General features: G+C 37.1%; 1 protein-coding gene across 8 annotated transcripts in view; it reads right to left on the reverse strand.

Moving 5' to 3' along the window:
• TLN2 (talin 2) overlaps positions 1 to 20969 on the reverse strand; it is a 209931-nt gene that overhangs the window by 101597 nt on the left and 87365 nt on the right. For 6 of the 8 annotated variants that reach the window (XM_074838031.1, XM_074838029.1, XM_074838033.1 and 3 more), the window contains 9 exons: positions 17970 to 18140; positions 15151 to 15248; positions 14387 to 14516; positions 12771 to 12923; positions 11133 to 11275; positions 9537 to 9664; positions 4234 to 4297; positions 1979 to 2083; positions 1160 to 1315 (listed from right to left, as the gene is read on the reverse strand). In XM_074838031.1, the coding sequence (XP_074694132.1) occupies positions 1160 to 1315; positions 1979 to 2083; positions 4234 to 4297; positions 9537 to 9664; positions 11133 to 11275; positions 12771 to 12923; positions 14387 to 14516; positions 15151 to 15248; positions 17970 to 18105 (1113 nt within the window). In that variant the 5' untranslated portion in view covers positions 18106 to 18140. Of the gene's footprint in view, positions 1 to 1159; positions 1316 to 1978; positions 2084 to 3967; positions 4047 to 4233; positions 4298 to 9536; positions 9665 to 11132; positions 11276 to 12770; positions 12924 to 14386; positions 14517 to 15150; positions 15249 to 17969; positions 18141 to 20969 lie in introns of those variants that run through there. The other 2 variants (XM_074838034.1, XM_074838036.1) reach the window with 2 other exon arrangements.

Here is a 20969-nt window from a genome sequence, read left to right on the forward strand (position 1 = left end):
GGCTTCACCTGAAGAAGGCTAGGACTCTGTGGGAAGCCCCTGCTGTTGTAGTTTGGTGCTGGGAGGGCTGAAACACATGGGAAGGACCCACACTGGAGCAGTTTGGGAAGAGCTGCAGCCTGTGGGAAGGACGCACGTTGGAGAAGTTCATGGAGGACTGTCTGCCCTGGGAGGGACACCACGCTGGAGCAGGAAAAGAGTGTGAGGAGTCCTCCCCCTGAGGAGAAAACAGTGGCGGGACTGACCACAACCCCCATTCCCTGCACCATTGTGCCATTGGACGGGAGGAGGTAGAAAAACTGGGAGCAAAGCTGAGCCCGGGGAAGAAGGGAGGGGTGGGGGGGAAGGTGTTTTTAAAATGTGGTAATGCTCCTCACTGTCCTACTCTGTCTGTTAAGCGTCATTGGTGTGTTTGAATTAGATTGATGATGTTATTCTTCCCCTAATGAGTCTGTCTTTTGCCTGTGACCATAATGGCTGAATCAACCCTCTCTGTCCTTATATCGATTCCTGAGCCTTTTACTGTATTTTCTCTTTCCCATTCCTGAAGGGGAAGGAGTGAGTGAGCAGCTATATGGTGCTCAGTTGCCCTCTGGGCTCAAACCACAACAGATGCACATGATTAAAGTGAATGTAATTTTCTAGCCTTTGCCTCTTGTTCTACCACTTCAAACAACCTTTTCATATCCTTGTTGCATTGGTCTCTTATGGACCAAATAATTAACAGAATATCACATTCATTTAAGTTCTTTAAATCCATGATCATCAAATGTCTGTAAACTATCTAGCTTTGTTTATGTTCATATCTTGCAAGTCACAGTGCATTATAAATAGCAAGTACGTAAGGGTTTAAGTGGGTGTGAATAAAGATCTTAACTTTTTTACTGGTTAGGCACAGAACAGATTTAAACAGTATTTTTGGGAAAGATTTCAACACTACTTTTGGGGAACTGGTCTGTCTAGAAACATCAAAATACGGATTGATCATAGACACCAATATGGTCCAGTTTACTAGTTTAGGACTCAGTGATTCTATATAATGCTAGAAAATTACAGATAAAACAAGTTATATTAAAGAAACTGTTCTGAGTACAGGTCCATCTTCCTTTCTCCTTGTCACATTGACCCCTCTTCCTCTGAATATATACAAAAAAATTACCAGAGTGAAGCTTTTAGGTGAGGCAGCCCAGCGTTTCACAGTTGTCAGTGGCCATTCCTGCAACACTTCCTTTGTCTTCTCATCCACACGCATCACTGAATCTTTGGTGACACCCAGCAAACGAGGAACCAGCTTGTTTTTGCCTTTCATTTTTTCCTATAACAAAGTGTGAAAGGTTGGTTTTCATTCAACTGGAGCTTGCCATAGGAGAAAGGAAAAGCGTGATGTAATATACCGACAAAGGGAAGCAACTGGCCTACAGACAAGGACAACTGAAAACTCCAGGCTCAGCTTGTCTGGTCACAGACAGTGGTTTTCAAGCAACACATTAACATTAAGCTGCTCTGGTCTTTACTGGATCTTTACTATGCAGTTCAAAAGACACTCCCTTTTCTCCCTCTTCCAGGAAACAGAAACATTTTAGGGATTGTGATAACAAATCCTTGGAAGTTACTTAAAAAAACCTCATGATGGCAGTCCTTCCAGACACAGACTTCCTCTGTAAAACCGCATTAGAGAAGCTGAATGGGAAACTGGCATCAGAAGGACTGAGAAGTTAGGTTGCCCTCACCATTTCTCTATAAAATTTCTGGAGCGGTAAAGGAAGGGAAGGCCCACTGGGGCTGACAATTGGGCAAGATCAGCCATAACTTGTCTCATATTTTGGATTTGAAATCTTAGTTATTTTCAATCCATGAGAACATCCTAACCCATGCAAATGTCACAAGGAAGGGGGCAGGGTCAATCTGCATGTTAGTGCAGAGTCTGAGGTAATGCATAACCAACCATACAATACGGTCACAGCAAGATCTACATTACCTTAACAAGAAAAAATGACACTCCGTAGGTCCGCAGGGAACGGGCCAGCTTCACATACTTCACTTTGGCTTCTATTTCAGTCATCTCACCACAGTTTTTGTGCTCCTGTAATGAAAGTTCAGTATCACTTAAGCAGAAACAATGCTGGAAACAAACAAAACAGGTATAGTTTTTATCTGTTTAAGGATGCTTAGTGAATAATCATTACACTTAGAATATTTGAAAAAATACTGGCTAGAAATGTTAGCAAGACTGTATCCCATAATTCTTCACACTGGAAAACTTAACCTGTGCAAATGGAACACTCCTCTTTGACCATCATCCGTTCTATCTGTACCTCAGATCAAGCACATTTAAACCACTTCTGAAACAGTTTAAAATTCTAGGCATTGCTGCAATTTGACATCATTAAGTTTCATACAATAAATGGCTCTTTACTCGGCTTTTAAAAATCATTTAAAAGTCCCAGCACGCACGTATTTTTCCAGGAACAGACTATTTATTCCTGCTTTGTGCCCAAAACTTCTGATTCATGAGAGTCTCAAGCCTTATAACTGACCATTTCTCATCTCTTGTAGGTACTTCCAATGGGCTTTTTTTGCCAGTTGCACTGTTATCCATAATTTTTTTCATCACATGAAAAGAATTCTACAGGTGAGGAAGAAGCAATGATTTCTCTAAGTAGTTCATACTGAAATACTCATCCAGGTGGGTCTTGTAATTCAATTTCTATTTATTATTTAAACAATTTACTCATTAGTAAACTTTATTACCTGTAAGTAATGAGAAATACCAATATTACGTATTGAAACTTCACCTCAGCATCTCCCCTCCTACCCCAGACCGTTCTGATGAAAATCCTATCCCAATGTTATGCTATTTAAATATTGTTTGTGGCATCTCCTATCACACCCCATCTTGAAGTACTGGTTGCCACCTCTTTCATTCTGACTGATGGCAGCAGAGGGAGCACCAAGAACATGGGAAACACTTCCCTACTCCAGTTTAAGTTGCCATCTTGACAATGTTCCACGGAGGAGCACTTGGAGGAGCATCTGCAACTCCAAAACCCCTTTTGCATCCCAAGGACATAGACTGATCATATCTGTCAAGTTCACCACAGAGAACACAACCTGGATCCTGAAAGAGTAAGGAGCCCAAATGTAGCCACTGCAGATGGAATATTTGGTGAAAATCACCTGCCAAACTCAAGAATTTTATAACTCACGGAAAACAGCTGATTTTTTTTTTTTTTTCAAAAAGCTAGCTAGCTTGCTTATTCTACTTTGCTGTTGCATCTTTTCCCAGCATCAGTGCCCTCACTGATGAGCTTCTTGTCTATGCACTGAAGTGTGTAATGACTGAAACTACTCATAGATCATATTTGACATCGGCAAAAATCACATGCTAGGAATAGCATGACAGTGATACTCAGAAGTGAATGAATCTTTATTTGCTTAAACTGCAACATCACTGCCCCCAGCTAAGGGTATACAGAAAAGCATTCAACGTACTTGTCTACAAGGAAGTACTATAAGCTCCAGGTGGAACAGACTTACTGAGCTACAGAATTCCTAGACTGGGAGCGTAACAGACATAGGAAAGTATGTGACCTGCTCCTGCTCTTCAACTTGTCTCCCAAGTTGGGATCACAGATCACTGGTATGTCCTTCCAGAAACCTTATGACTTGATTTCAGCTGCTGACCTCAGAATTTTTCAACTTGTATTGTATTGCCAAACTTGTATTTCAGTAGGCACAGATATTTAGTACATCTACAGTACTCAAACTCTTTCAATAGTATCAGTACATTTTATACTCAACTGCTATAGTCTTTTACAACTGTGTGATTCCCAGACACGTACTGAACTCAAGCATTAGCTAACAGAACTCCATATTACTTGAAGCCCATGCTTGAATAATGGTGGCATGAAATCAAAACTGGCTTTCCTAAACGTGCTTCTATTTCAGTACAAATACACATCCTTACATTTCAATGCAACTGAGAAAAAGATCTTAAGAATATTGAATATTCACTCTCTCCCCTTCAACAAAGTACACTGAATAATCATCAGTGAAGAAAAAAGGATCAGGACAATAAATCTGCCGAAGAAAGAAAAAAAAGCTGTCAGATTGTTTACACTTGATTTTCTGATAGTTACACAATTCAAGTATATACAAACTATACACCTGTGAAAGCTTGTATTTTTCTTAAAGGAAGTAAAACTATAGCAGGTTTTTCAGTCTTACAATTACCTGAAATATTCTCTTTTCAGCCCCTCTTTGTTTGGTATATTCTTTAGGCAGGAATTCTTTTAGGCTAGGAAAAAAAAAATCCATAGTTAATGGTGCCTTCTTGAGAAGGGATTCTTTCCATGCTCATTTATCAGCATTAAGACCCCCAAGCTTCCTGAAATGGGCATAAAATATCTGTACAATGAAACAAAACTCTGTCTAGGTAGGGTGAGAGCAAGAGGATACCTTACATAATTAAGAAAAACACTTTAGTTACATCCCCATGTAATACCTCTTTGAAAAGTCATCAAAAGTAAGTAACAGGCAGGACACCTTCCATTCTTAAACTATATGATGTCTTTCAGCAGCTCAGAGGGGTTCACATCTAAATCTAAATACACTCATTGTAATCTGGGGGAAAAAATGGGACATCAAAGCTTGAGCCAGCTCTGTGTCTGAACTCAGACACTGCTATTACTTTCCAGTAGCACTTTGATTTACTGACGTCTGTGACAAAGTTCTTCCTTTGTGTCTTCCAAGAAATATTAGAACACTAATATTTTACTGAAAAACTGCAAAGCCATTTAAATGCACACTTAATACCAGTCACTATCTCAAAAACAAAGTTATAAATAACCAGTCCTAATTTCTGTACCATTCAGGTACTAAGGGTCTCAGAATACAAAGTAAACTAAGCAAGTTCAGCCTCCCTGATAGAGTTTAGTCAGAAAGAATCTTTAAACACCTCACCTGTATCTCCTTGCTTATAAAAAAATAAGCCCTTTATCTTAGCCAAACATTACCCCAATTTGAAGACATATCAACATCATGCTTTAACAAACACTAGTTCTTTTCTGGATTGCACCTTCCCATCTGGAACACTCTACTCTGATGAAACTATGTCATATATTCAGTAGTTCATTTTCAGCCTGAAGAAACTTCCCCAGTGAAAAAAATTGGTTTCTAAGGATCCCCTCTGGTTTGGACTATTAAGAATCACAGCAAAAGTATGACTGGAGAATCTCCTCCTCATTTTGATTTATTCAGTAAAGAAGCACAGTATTAACACATAAAGTTAAAACTACCTACTAGCATACAAAGTTACAAGTTTTGAGAAGGATGGATTTTTGTTAAACAAGATTGGCAAAAAATTTTCTTGACTGTTCTGTGGGGGGTTTTTTTTGGTTTTTTTTTTTTTGGGGAGGGATGGGTGTTTGTGGGGTTTTTTTTGTGTTAGTGTACTTTTTTTATTTAAACACAAAAGCCTGCCATTGCAGAAAACAAACACTCAAAAGACTAAATCAGGATTTTTGTGCTTTTTTTAAAAATACTATTCAGTAGTGAGGTCATTCAATTTGTTCTTTCTATAAAGCTCTAGCCATATAAATCAAAGTAAGAACTACTGTCCTTGCTAATCTTTCTTCCAATGCTCCAGTAGTTACACTACTACACTAATACACAATAATGAAATCTTTTCTCAGGACTTACTTGAACAGACACATCATGGTGTGGGGAAGACTGGACAGCCAAATTAATTTTGTAGATAAGGACTGAATACACCTAAAAAGCTATTGCCTTTATTCTGAAACAACTGGTGCTTTCAAACTGAATTTCATAGGTTCAAACCAGTTGGATTAAAATCATTTCCAAGGCAAATGAAAAAAAAAAAACAACCAACCAACCAAACCTGAGTTAAACACAGTTTAATTCTGGAAATGGATTTATATAGAAAAATGATAGTTATCAATGCATTTCCAATTCTCATCTTTTATTAACTAGAGTTAATTTTCTCAGCTATTTATACGTAAACTATCAAGACCGTTACATTTTTAAGCATTTCTACTTACTTTGTTAACTAATGAGCAAACGTTATTTGGAGCTTCTTAAGCAGCAAGAGTTAAGAAAACAACTTTACGCTTTGTTTGCTAAGCACCAGTTGATATACTCTTGCACATGTAGCTGGCAGTTAGATCAGATGCTTTTCCCTTGTATTCCATTGTTTTTCACTCAGTAGACAAGTAATGACCTCAACTGAAAGGGTGAATTGCTATTTGTATACAGACCGAAATTATTTATTGCTACCTACAATCAAGATATTTTCTTTATGATGCAACAAACAATAGTTTCACTTTATTTTGCAGCTTGTTTAATGGAGTTCACAAAACCACCTGGAATATATTATCATTTAGCCTTCTTTAATCTCACATTATTACAATGGACAATGAACTCAGGTAAAAAAACCATCTAATAGCAGGCAGTGTTTAGTCAACTTCATTTACTGTGAGTTTGTTCCTACCACTCTTAAAAGAATTATATACGACTGCCAACATATTGATTGTTTTTCATTAGCATAAAGGTATATCCAGTGTTCTTGAAAAAGACAGTTTAGGACAGTAAAAGAGGCTAGATTAAAGAAGTGAGCTTCTTGGTCATCAAGTGTGCTTGGAAATAAAAAGCAGAGGGTGGTTTTAGCTGCTCCTTTCCTATCTGCATATGAATAGTATGACTTCTTTATTAGATATTCTCCCAGCAAATTTAAACACAGCGTACCTCTGTAGGTGCAATGCAAAACTTCAGCTATATGAGGAAGGGCATGAAGGAAGACTATTTGCAATTTGACAGTTTAAGAGCTTTCACAATTTACTTTGGCATGAGCTTCAAGAAAATTCCAACAACCAATACCAAAATGTTAACAAGATGCAGGCAATAATCTTCATCTGTGCCAAGAATAATTTATCAATGACAAAAAAGGATAGAAAAGATCTCTCTATATAAACATATTGCAGACATGGCAAACTAAATCAAGCTGTTTCAAAACAGTGCTATGACATACTAATACTATTCTGTTACATGCTGTTTTCTGTACAAGCTGACATACTCTTCTTAAGGCAATCTGTAGCATGTTCAGGTTTCAGTGGTGAGTGAATGGACACCTCTCAAACATACTTCACCTACTGAGCTACAGCATACAGTTTACATAAAACATAACTACTTTCATACTTGAAAAGAATCAATGTCCATCCACCACAGCAGGAAATAGTTGGATGAAACTTTAAAAAAGCTCAACCTTTTTCAAGAAAAAAAAACTAACCTAAAAAGTTTTCTTCTGAAAGGTGAGATGCATTTTCAGAAAAAAATAAAATAAAAATCAGCATTTATCTACACTATTTTTATATATTGTTTGTAATGAGTCAGGAGCACTTGGCTTGTTTAGACTCACAAAACAAAAGATGTGGTTTCACAAAAAAGCTGTCATGAAGGCTATGTACAGCCAAATGCATACAACACTAAATCATAAACATGTATACTTGAAATTAGAAGGCAATGACTAAGGACTTACAGTCTGGAGCAGGCTCCTTTAATGGAGGGCAAAAAGATAACTACTTCTAAACCAGAAATCCTTAATTTCATGAAGCTGATTATACAGCAGGACAGTGAGCGATTGATTACACTTAGTGAACTGGAAGGCTTGATCCTAATACAGTCAAAGCCCATTTAAATGAAAATAAAACAATAGTAGAGAAAATTCCCTGCAGAAAATGACAAGGTTCTAAATTTTGGAATTCTGGTTCTAAATTACTTCCACTGGAGTAACATTCTCTTTCTAACATACAGTTATTTATACCTTTCATTTCTATTAGGATGAAAAAAAAGATAATGCACTTTTTATGTGTGATGACTTTATTCTGTGATGGACTTCAAGTTATTTAACACTGCAAACAAAGTAGAAATATCATTCAGTCAGCAGTTTCAGTCCACCATAAAACACAGTTACTATATGGGAGCTTAAAAAGAAAAAAAAGGAAAAAAAAAAGACATCTTTACACTGAAAAGACCAAGTAGAGCACATAAAAAAACCTAGAAAAATTTAAGTGACTAAACTCTGCACAGCAAAAACTGCTGGTTAAGTTTGTGGGGAATTATTGCTTTAAAAATTAGAAACAACTATTGCTGGGAACACGTAACTCTTGAAATGGTTACCATTACACATTAGCCTGTCATGCCATAATACCCTAATAGTTTGCTGCAGGAATACTCTTGAGTGAGTGGAGGGAGAAGGGAAGAGTAAGTAGACAATGGACAAATCCCAGAGGAAGACTGTTGCATAACTGGTCACAGCTCTAAAGAATAAGAACCAGAAGTATGCTGAAGCTATTACACTGGGTCCCCATGACTGTTAGAGACATCAGTAGCTCTATCAAGAAAGGTTCATGGATCAGTCAGTAGCAGACAAACAGTACAAAGAAAAGCTGATTATTAATTGGAACTGAAGAATGTTTGTTCACATGGTTTGTTTGCATAACTGAACTGCTACTTCAGGAAAATCTTTCAAAAGTGAAGTGTTTCAAAACCAGTGTTGCAGCACTGTGTGTTCCAAAGCCAGCCACCATTTTAAAATGATTCCCTGAGATACAGTAAAACCCAGACTCAGGCTCGCAAAGGAAGTCTAAGAGTCAGCACTGAGAACTCGTTCAGCAGAACAGGACAGAAACCAAATATGCACCCAGTTCTGTGCATCCCATTAAGGTATCTACGAGCCTCATATGTAGGCAAAGCTTGAAGGACTGTGCAGCAAATACCTTTTAGTTACCTTGCTACATTCCTTCATTAGACTCTGGCCCTCAGTTAATTCTACTGCAGGCAAACCATCAGAAAATCAAAATGGATAGAAAAATGGGACATCTAGATTTCAGTCAAACTAAACTTGCCCTGCTGATAGCAGCAAAGTAAGTATCACAATAAAGGTTAAAGGATGAGCAGAACTCCTGTCCACACCTGAAACAAAGAGCACAAGTCTAGATTTCCACTCATACACCATGAGAGGGTGAATCTGAACAACTGATTAATGCCACTAAAAAGTTTGGAAAAATTTAACCTCTACACACAGCAATATTAACTTTATTCAAATATCAAAGCATCTTTCCATTTGTGTACTTTCCTAGCAAACCAAACATCTGTGATATATATTGATGTACACTTAATTCACAGATGGCATTACTAAATGCAGGCAGAAATAGACTTCTAAGGAAGAATAAAATCCCAGTTTTCCCACATTACCAGGCGGTTGGGGAATCCACCTGCATACTTGACTGGCACCCTGGGGGGAGCTGGTGCCCTGTGTTGTCTAATAAGCCACTGAAACATTCCCTCATCAGTTGGGGTCGCTGATTTGTGCAACAAGGCTCCTTTCACAGGGAGACTGCTAGAAAAACCACACTGAATCTGATAACCTCTGCTTGGAATACTAAAACGCATTTAGTCTCTGACAGCTCAGCATTAGTTACACTTGAGGTCATCCAAATTTAGAAGTTAGAAGTGTTTACTCTAAAAATCCAGGTTTGTGTTTGTGTTCTACATGAGGTCCAAACTGGATCTGTGCTTGAAACCCTCCAAACTCGCAAGCCTTCTCAAAGGACACAGGATGGGAACCATTCAGAATGTCATCACGAGCCTACAGGAGGTAAGCAAAGACATGTCAGGGACATCCAAAATAACTATCACATCTCTGAAATGCCTTAAAAGCTTGAACACAGCCCAAGAATCCAGTAACACACTTTTCTGTCTGAACGTCTTTATTATTCCATTATAGATGTGTTTATGACTAATAAAATAAACTATGGGATAGATTACTTTCCGGTGAATATCTACAGCGACTTATTGAAACCACAATTGTAACAACTTTCATCAAGAAGAGGCCTTGACACCCATTTCCTGCCATACATGTATATAAAATACAATATATGCATATACACTTATGTGTATGTACATACACACATGTAAAAGCTTTTATCTTACCACCTTGTAATAGCAGGGAAAAATGATCCCAATAACTAATAAGTAAAAACCAGATTACTATTCTAGAAATGGCAACGGGAGAAGGCAAACAGCATTTTCCTTCTTTTGTTTAAATTTAGTGATCATAGAAGATGATGGATTTTATAGCTCTGGCAATAGAAGGCTCATCTATCCATAGACAAAACAATGCAAGGCAGTATTGATACATACTGTCATAATGGTAGCCTGAAAGAAATATCTAAGTGGCAGGAGAACAGCTCAGTGTGATACAGTTTTCCAAAATACTTGAAAAAAATGTAATGCCGTCTTACAAGCAATGCCATCTTTCTTTTGCCTCAGTTTTAAAATGTAATTTAGAGCAATCCCATTTGAATCAGCTGCAAGTATAACAACTGAACATTCTATTAAACTTTCAATGTTTTGGTTTGGTGGTTTTTTTTACTTTTTAAAAATAACTTTAACAAAGAGTCTAAAAGCCTGCTTTTTTCAGACTGCATTACAGACAACTGCACCAGAGCCTTCAGTTAAACAGTATCTTCTTCATAAATCTCTTAGCTTGGCTAAGGTATGTATAGTACCTTTAACAGTTTGGGGAACCTGCCTAGGTGGACTCCCACCATGTTACATTACATGGTCCATTTTGAACAGGAAGCCTGCCTGCCTTGTGTGCTGTCTGGGTTGAAAATTGAAAAGGGTGTGCAGAAGCAGCTCTCTAACTGATCAGGTGAAAGAGAAAAGAGATGAGAAGCAGAAAGATGGTTGACATGAGATTCCATGTTACAAAGAAAGCATCACATATGGAAGAGAATGGGGAGAAGAACTAAAAAGAACAACTTAAAAGACTAAACACATTCATGAATTTCAAGGAAATCAGGACAGGGACGTGAATGTCAGTGGATTTTTGGTTGAGTGACCATTATTGAGTTGAAAGTATTTTATTAAAAAGAATCAGTAAAGCCTCTGTACTATCACGTGTTCTTGGAAGGTTAGACAAAAAAGTAAAATTAAAGCATATCCAGAACTGGAATTGTAGAAGATGGAGTTCTTCAGCAATAAAATAACTCTAATTACATGCGTTTCCTCAAGACAAGGTAGAACCTGTGCTTCTGGTCCATATACTGTACCTGAACATAAAGCAAATTAAGCTGAACAGGATCCCTTGAATCTACATTCTGGTCTGAATAAAAGAATTTTCGTCTCAACAGTAGCGTTTCATTTTCATCAACTCCTTGTTCTCTAAACGTTCGGCTGTGATCTAGCCAATTTACTGTAACAGAACCACAGACATACACACTGTTAAATAAACAGCATTGACAATGTTAAAGGCTGTTATGAAAATCATGTGATAATTGGCATTTCCACTGGAGGGGGAAACTCAAAAAAAAATGTTACTTTCATTTCTGTTTCTAGCAATCAGTGTTAAAGGTTGCTACAAATGAGAACTGAAGAACAGCACTGCTGAGAAACAAGAATTTACTACAATATAAAACACCATCAATATTGTTGAAGAAACAACTATAGTAACGTTTCAATACTAGATTTAGATCTTCAAAGTTTCATTGCAAAGTTACTTAAAAGTTTACCACATCTTCCCCCTAAAACCAATTGTTCCATTTACTCTTCTTATCCCTAAACACAATTTTAAAACATCGCCCTGTCAGTCACAGTTAATCTTAGTGCCTTAATGTAAAACGGAAAAAGTGGTTCTCATGACTTTACACATAAAACAAATCAAATACTGTCTTAGTTCTTTGGCAAACTCCATTTACACTTAAAATTTATACCTTCAAAGAAAAAACTACCTTTTGATGGCTTTCAGTAGGCATTGATATTTAAATATCCAATTTTAAAGAAGGGGAGAAAATGGTCATAGAAATAACCCTTCACACTTAAGTTATAACTCCTCTACCAAAAAAGTAAGAAACACCCTTCAAAAGACCTGCTAACTTTCATAGCTAGAGGAAACAACTTGTCCATTTACCTAATTTTAAAAATACTCAGTCGTACACAACATTATACATAAAAGGATGCACAATACAGGTAGGAATCAATTGAGACACATTGAAGAATCTAAAAATGCTTTCCTGTATGGTTTTCTTGCACTATACTGTGGAAAGATAGTGTGGTGGTTTGACCTTGGCTAAATGCCAGGTACCCACCAAGTCTCTCTATCACTTCCCCCCGCTTCCCCCTTTTTCTCAACAGGGCAAAGAGAAGAAAGAAAGTAAGATAGGAAAAAAACCCCAACCCTTGTGGGTAAAACAAAAGCAGTTTTAATATAAGCAAAGTGAAGCAAAGGATCGTGCGCGGAAGCAAAAAAGAAAACAGATTTATTCTCTACTTCCCATGAACAGGCGATGTCGGGCCTTCTCAGGAAGCAGGGCTCCAATACGCGTAGTGGTTGCCTCGGAAGACCAAGGGTGACCCCACCCCCTTCCTGCTTTTTCCCAGCTTTATACTTGAGCAGACGTCATATGGTATGGAATATCCCTTTGGTCAGTTCAGGTCAGCTGTCCTGGTTGTGTCCCCTCCCAAGATCTTGCCCACCCCATCCCACTGCGGGGGAAAATGCTGGAAAGAGCCTTGGTGCTGTGTAAGCACTACTCAGCAGTAGCCACAACACCAGTGTGCTATCAACACCCTGCCAGCTCCCAACATAAAACACAGCACCATGAGGGCTGCTACAGGGGAAAACCAATTCTGGCTCAGCCAGACCCAGTGCAGATAGTAATCGAAGAATTGTCCTGGAATACACCACTCACAATCATCATCTGTATGAAGCTTTGCCTTCAGTTTTTCCATTTTTCTTTCATCACGCAACAATGTCCTATCTTTCTTAAGCGTTCCTGTACTCTCCTCTTTCTTCTCTTCGATGCTCTCCTGGATTAAGGAATATTCCTCATAATTTGTTATTCCTGGAATTATAAATAATATTTATTGTTTGCAACAATAAAAATTTAATACATTTTAGGATGGGTGAAATATTCTTTTCCATATGTTAAAACACCAATGGTTAATTTCAAGTATAGTAAAGACATTCCAGATAAAATGGTAAAACAGTGTATGGGGAAGGAGATCCCAAGAAAAATCTACAGCTTCTGCATTCAGGACATCTCTCCAATACCCGGCATTATCCTTCAAACACATCATTCCTTCATCATATGCTGCATTTCCCACTTTCAGAAAGATATTAAAAGTTTTTTGTTATCTACCAGAAGCTGCCAGTTAAAAAACATGGTGGAATTTAAAATAGCAGTAAATTCCAGAACAGAGACATGCCATAGCAAATTGCCTTTCATGGATGCCTACAATTCCTTCCCGAGAACTGAGTAATTTCGGCTTGCCCACGATGTGTAGAAGAAATGTGGCAGAGCAGACTGAGGAATAGCAACCATGTAAAATATAGGATTTTTTTAGAGAGTTTTAAAACTCAACTCTTCCCATGAATCTTACAGGAACTGAATCAAAAATCAGTTGACAACATTTAGCAAAGGCACTAAGTTGCTCCTGTTTCTTTGTTCTGCTTAGTTTTTTCCATGGTTTGGTAAAGCATGTTTATACTATACAGAAGAGAAAATTAAATGCTCACCTACATGACCACATTCATGAAAATAAGTCAAACTAATTTTTGAAGTAAATTAGTTACAGCACATTAGAATCAGCATAGAAACACTCAAACAAAATTGAAATGGATTAATTTAAATTTAGCTTAACTCACTTTACAAGTAAATTAATCTAAATCAAATTAAGGCCACTAATTCTAAATGAGAATTAAGCAAGGGTTTAAGATGATTTAAACTAATCCATATTGGATGTATGTTTATAGTTAAATATGAATTAGTTTTCCAAAATGTCTCTATTTAGATAAATACAAAGACAGACTATAACCAATATGACACATTTCTGACCAGCTGCTCTGGATGGCTTCCGTATGTTGTTTCACAAATGATATGGTACTGTGATCAACTCTTAATCATAACAACATAGAGCCCTAAGTTTAGGTATATTTCAAGGTTAAAAGTATTTATCTGTAATCCCATTAAAATTAAGTTTAAATTTAGTTCTAATTCTCTACCACATAGCAGGAAAGCATATGTAAATGTAATAAAAAATTTATAACTATACTGTCAGAAAACTTTCTGCCTTCAACCACTAAATACTGAAGATTAAGGATATAGCTAACTCTCTACTGACTTTCATAAGATCTGGACAACAGATTTCAAAAAAGTGTTTGGTAAATATTAACTTATAACAAATTTAAATATTTTTTTAACATATGTGCCAATATCTAGCCAGTAATGCATAAAACATCTTAAAAATCAAGATGCAAATATGGCAGAAAAACAAATTCTTAAGCACGTGGGTCTCAAAATCTTACCTATCCTGCTGCAAATGGTAACCAGCAATTCACCAACTGTCTTAGAATCATCCACCATGACTGTTTTCACCGAACCATCCAACATACGTATTTTCTGAGGTCTCTGTTTCTTTTTGTACTCCAATATATCCTAGGAAGTAAACAATACTGTTTCTAAATGCTTTTGGAAGCCACCACAAGCCAATCCACTAACTTAGAAGCCTAAAACAGGATTCCCTACCCACACACCCAGCTGGATTTTTCCTTTGTTATAGTATAGGCAAACTTATTTATGTAACAAACCTGAGAAGTGACTACATTTAGTTCTGCCAACGTCATTTTTCAAGAACTTGTTCTAGCTGGCAAGACCAAAACCTAGACAGGGCAGGATAGACCAAAGTACTTTTGTGCTGCAAAAAAGTTTAGTATTTGAAAAGGATAGCAATGCCTTTTGGTTGTAAGCAAGCTGGGCATAATGTGAGCAAGTATGACCTCATCACCTTTAGTATGCAAGAAACCTACACTATAATGCAACATCACCTCAAATGTAAAGCTTATTTTTTATCTTTCTGTTAATCATTCTATGAAGACACGATTGGCCACAGTAGCTCACAGTCACAACCAGACACAGAAAAAAAACTAACTACTGAGGCACAGCAAGGAAGAGAAGTGCACCAATTCCAGGAACAGACTCAAAACCCTCTAAATGCTAAACATTCTTCTTGCTTCTTGGGAAACAAGTTTTCTAAAAAAGCACTGAAAGAAGCAACAGACTTGCACCATACCCCATTTCTCAGCATGTAATAATCCAGTGTTCTTCCAGCCTCCAGCCATATACCTTTTCGAGGATCGTCATCTGACAAGAACAATCCATAGTCAGAGGCTGTGGAACAGAAGAGAAAGAGTGCCACTGAAAAATACCAAACCTAATCAAGCCAACATGGTTCACATTCAAGGTTATTCAGCTTCAGGGTTAAGCTTCCGTTACACTTACCTTCCATTCTTAATGAACTGAGATAGAAATTTTTTTGTGTGCTTTAGAAAATATTTAGCTTAGCAGCAGATAGCAGGGTAGATCAGGCTTTACAAAAGACTTGAACAAAAGCGTCACTAAGCAAGAGCATGTCACATCTACTGTGCAATTTGTAACTACTTTTCAAGATGACTGCTTTTAAATTCTCATAGGTCCTGCTTTGGAATTGACTAACCAAAAATACAAGCAAGTTTGGGCTTAATGATAGTATACTATTTCAAGCAGTAGTTCTATTTAAAAAAAAAAAAATTTCAACCCTTCACATACTGAATTTATTGAACTTTGGAATCTTTTCGGCATTTTTGGAATCTTTTTGGTAGATACTTCAGGTTTAGGCATTTAAAAATATACAAGGCTTCTAGAATTACATCCCTAATAACAATCTCAGGAAAAGCTTGCATCTATTGAAGCATGTCAATTGATTCTTCCAGAATGACAAGTAAATGATAAAACTTCTACTGTCACAGAAGAACATACCCAGGCTTAGGCTTCAAAGACTAAACTCCAGGTATACAAAATGAAGGATCATGACTGTCAACTCAAGGTCCATCCATATGCATGAAGAATTGATACAGAGTATACTTCACTACCACAGACAGGATAAACTACGGTGCATTAGCTAAGCCTGCTCTAATTGCAGTTCTACAGTTTAAGCTAAGGGCTTTTTCCATATAGGAGGGCCAGCTGCATGCTCACAGCCTGTTACAACAGCTCATTGCAGGGATGGTCCCTTGTTTACTTTCAGCCACGTGTTTGGACCCTGTGATCCCAAAGTCAGATAAAAATAGCTGCAATTTTTGGACAATGTTTCATCTTTAAATGTCATGCATAGCAACAATTCACATTTAACAGCATTTCCATTAAACACATTGTTACTTGTGCAAGTATATTAAAAGACCTTACACTTAACTAGTAGAAGCATAACTGACTTACAGATACACAATTTCGAAGGAAGAATCCTTCCAAAACCAACTGCATAAGAAAAACTTTCCCTGCTGACCTTAGTTAAAAGTTCCCCTGAAAAGCCAAATGATCCATATGTACAGAGATGTTCATGACACAAATTCAGTACAGAATCAGTTATGTAAAATTTTAGAATTTGTGCCTATAAATAGGTTGTGCCCTTAGAAGCACACAAAGCACCTTGCACAGAGCACAGAATTACCAAGGAAGCACGGACTGCTCTGATATTCATTTCTGGGGTATGTACCCTAGTAATGAAATAGTAGTAGCTGTGCAGCTTGCATGTTAACATCATGGCCACCTTTGTGCCAGCATTGCAAGCTTGTGGAAGTGAAATGTGCAAGGCTGACAGTCACAACACAGGACAACTACATATTTTGTTGTGCAGGAACTAGTTTGATCAGTCTATACTGCACCACTGTGAGTCTTCTGAAATAACAGGCAAACACATGCATTTTAACAGCCACGAGGAAGGGGAAAGGATATGTTAGTAACCTTTTTGCTGTTCATCACTCAACTTCATAAAGTTCTTCGAAGTTTGTAATTACAACCACATATAAATGAAAAGACCTACTGTCTAATCTGAGTAGAGTTTCTAGGCGTTTCTATGAGGTTCATGATGTTCAGGGATATTTATTACACAACTTCTCTGAATTCAACAGCTGTTCAAAATCACTGCTTTGAGAGATCAGTATAGTAAAAACACACAGCTTGTGTCTGAATATTGAAGCTCCGTAACTAGACTACCTAAGGACTCCTGCAAAAGGGAAGCTTTTCTAAATAATAGTAATACTGTCTGTTACTGGTAAGTTTTTCTAACAGTTCAGACAAGACTTTTGAAACAGCTCTAAAGATTGAGAGCTGTGCATAAAACTCAATAAACAATCTACTTTAAGAATCGCATTCCAGTGGCATTATGTACAGTACAGCACCAAAGTGTTCTGAAGAATCTGAATTTGACAACTTTGACTACACTTAAACCAGAGCTTTTGCCCAAGTGAAAACGTATTTCACAGTCTGCGTTCATCTAATTTGCTCAATAGGTACAGAGACAGTTAAATTTGATTAATACGTAGCAGCACTGTGAATATGGTATGCACAGCATGGTGATGCTTTTAGTTATACTAGTTTTAAACATTTCCCTTTGCACATTTTGGAGATGTCCTGCCATTTTTTTCTAATTCATATTGTCCCTTCTTTCACCAAGGCACAAAATAAGTCTGCTAGATTTTCCTAGAAAGTATTGCCACAAACACTGCATTAAAAAGATGGTATCATAAAAATTGCTCTCCAACCGGGGAAAAATAGTCTTTCAGGCAAACAAGTAATTTATTTAAGAAGTCAAAGTTCCACAAAAAACAAGCATCCTTTGTAGAAAAACCTCTGTCAGGATGGAAGGAAGAAAAAAGAATGCAGCTACTTTCTGTCAGTTAAAAATCTGTTTGCACCTTGTGCATTTCACTGCAGAGCCTTTCGATTTAAATAAAAAACCCAAACCCTCCAACCTGAAAGAGAAATGGAGGAACAGAACAGTGTAAAAAAACCATGAGTCTATGTTTATTTTCAGTTCAGACAATGAATTGACTAAGGACAAATACAAGAACTCACCTTGCCCTGTTTGAGCCTCTGGCACTCGTTCACGAATAACTCTACAGGCATCATACACTGCAGTGGATGGTTCAAACTGCATCGTCTTCACCACATTGCATTGGCGGACACAGATCTTCAAGGAAAGAGCTACCATGGTGTCAAGTCACTTGCAAGTTCCTACTAAAGTATCTGAAAAAGCAGTAATGGCATTATTGCTTAGAATTTTCCGTTTAATGCTTTAATACACTCGACTTTTCATTTAAAAAAATTAAATTAGTTCAGTGGAATTATATGTATTCAAATGTAATTCTATATAAAGTCTCATTGGCATCATCAAGCCAGAAGCTATCCAAAACACACATTGTTCTTGATATATTGGAAATTCGTTTTCCAAAAACTTGTGTACACATACTGAAAGGTTGCTACTTTGAGGTGTGTCAAATGGTGCATAGGAAAACAATATACTTATTGTGTATATTGCCAACATATTTATACTAACAGAAAACATTTTTTCTCTCACCACACCTTTTTATTAGACCATTTAGATCAGCTGGTAACTAACAGCTTAGAATAACTACTTAATCAAAAGCAGGATTTTCTTAGTACATAACTTCTCCTTTATGAAGATTCTAAAGCATGCAATACTGTTTTAGTTTTTTTCAAGTCTCCACATAGATGTGCTGGATGTTTTTATCCTGCTGAGCAGCTATCCAGAGCTTCAAGAACAAGCTATTTTTCATTTCAGTTCTATTTCAGAAACTTCACTGAATTTGACAGCATTTGTCTACAGAAACAGGAAGCTACAGATGCTTTTTGGTTTGTTTCATTTTGTAGATAGTCTGGGTTTTGTCTCAAGTGTCTTCCCTCACTGTCATAACACTCCAAACTACTCTTCCATCATTAGACTTTCCACAGTGATCTCCAAGAACTCTTCAGAACTGAAGTCCTTTCTGCATAAATACAGAATCTACTAGAATCTCCAAATTCATATATGTGTATGTTTAAATAGGAGGATGTGAAATTCTGTGGACTACTCCCATGATAATAATTTGAGCAAGACAAATTCCAGTAGTTAAACAAAAATAATCAAGATACTCAATACAATCAAGATACTCAATACTGTCTGGCAAAATCACTTTAAGGAATAGGAAGGAACCACCATTTACTTTTCATTGATTCACTGAGCTCAGTGACTGCATCCCTTCTCCAAGGCACAGATAGCAGACAAATCATTTCTATAATGGTAACGTTTAGGAGCAGCTTCGGCTCTAAGATGTCATCCTCCCCTGTGTTTTTGTAGCAGCCCATCTATTTGCCTCTCAAAAGCAAATCAACCTACTTCAGATTTTTTTAGCACTTGTAAGACCATTCACTACCAGTATGAAATACTAGATAAAACTATCCGACAAAGAAAAAGGGGTGAATGAGCAAAAAACTATACAAGAAACATTAATGTACACACCTCAGTGCTCTCCTAATCTATTGGTGTCTGATAACAAAACAGCCTGTATTTTGAACCAAACATTCTAGGCAGAGGTCTGATAAATAAATGAAGATCTCTCCCTACTACCAAATACTGGTTCCTAAAACCCATCCAAAAAGTCTTTACATTTCAGAAGTAATCATTCAGTATAGCAGCAGCAGCACAAAATAAATGCAAGACAAAAAATAAATCTCTCCAGTATTTTCATAGAGATTCACTATAACTGGGTTCAGTTTAGTGCTTTATCATTTATACATAAGCAAACTTCAGAGCATTACAAAACCAAAAATATCCCAAGTAAGCACAGATTGGAACAGTTTTTCACCATCCAGCATGCTCCCAGGAAGAATAATTATGTTCATGTGTGTTTATCTGCACTGTTAAAAAACCAAAAAGGTGGCACACTAAACTGCTGGAAAAGAGACAGATCAGCTTGGAAAAGTCTGACCAAGTTGCTAAGAAGGCAGTTCTAACTCAGAGGTGACCTCAAACCTGGCTGTCAGCTTCCAGTGTGGTAAGGTGAGTCACAATTCCTGCTCTCTCCTCTGTCTGGTCAATGTGTTACAGCATGGCCATTATAATGCAACCCTCTGAACTCTCTCTCCCCTATTTATTTTCTGCTCCTCTTAAAAAGAGGAAATGATATAGTGACACCAGTGAAGAAGTAAGTTCTAGAAAAAGCTTTCCTCTTCTCTTTGCTTTCTATTGCACCTGAAGGTAAGAGTTGCAAGCCACACACATCACATCTTCAGACTTCATCTGATTATCTTGTCTATTAAAAGGCAAAATGAATACTGACCTTTTCCTATCAACTTTCCCATGAACAAGATGCACTCTTAGCTTTTGGTATGAATGACTTCGGTTAGAGGGAAACAGTCATTCAGAAAAAAATGTAGGGACATTGAACAATCATCTTTTAAAAAAATAACTTGAGTAGAGGCACTAAAAGATGTCTCCTCTCTTCTGCTAACATATAAAGGAGTATACAGATGACTGCATCTGCATTCTCTGACATTAAAGCAAAGTGAATATAATACAAGTTGCACAAACACATTGCAGCACCTTCTGCAAGATTGAACTAAACTTCTTTTAAGGCAGAAAATAGGATCCACCTGAAAAATACTTGTGTATAATGAAATGATTAACTGCTTTCTGGTATGGAATACAAGTGACTGAATAGTTATAAATTAGCACCTGACTTGAAAATTTCATGCCATGCAAATCCTGTGTGACCAGCACTGACAGTAGTCAGTGTCATGTAAGTTATGGTGCTATAATATGCTTCCTATGTATAGCTGAATCTTTTAATATTTCAGAAAACAGTATTTTCTTTTAAGGCAAAGGGTCACAAGGTTACGGCATGAAAATATAGATACAGTTACTTGCAAACTGAAAAATCTACTTAATCTTTTACTTTACACTTTTATAGGTAACACTTAAAAATGGATTTTAAAAAAGGGCACTAACTTACATCAAGGAACATCCAAATTTAGTCCAGTGTCTAATCTCCTTTTATGAAAAAAGGGGCAAAGAAA

This window comes from Strix aluco, chromosome 12, assembly GCF_031877795.1.
Source record: "Strix aluco isolate bStrAlu1 chromosome 12, bStrAlu1.hap1, whole genome shotgun sequence".
In the NCBI taxonomy this organism is placed as follows: Eukaryota; Metazoa; Chordata; class Aves; order Strigiformes; family Strigidae; genus Strix; species Strix aluco.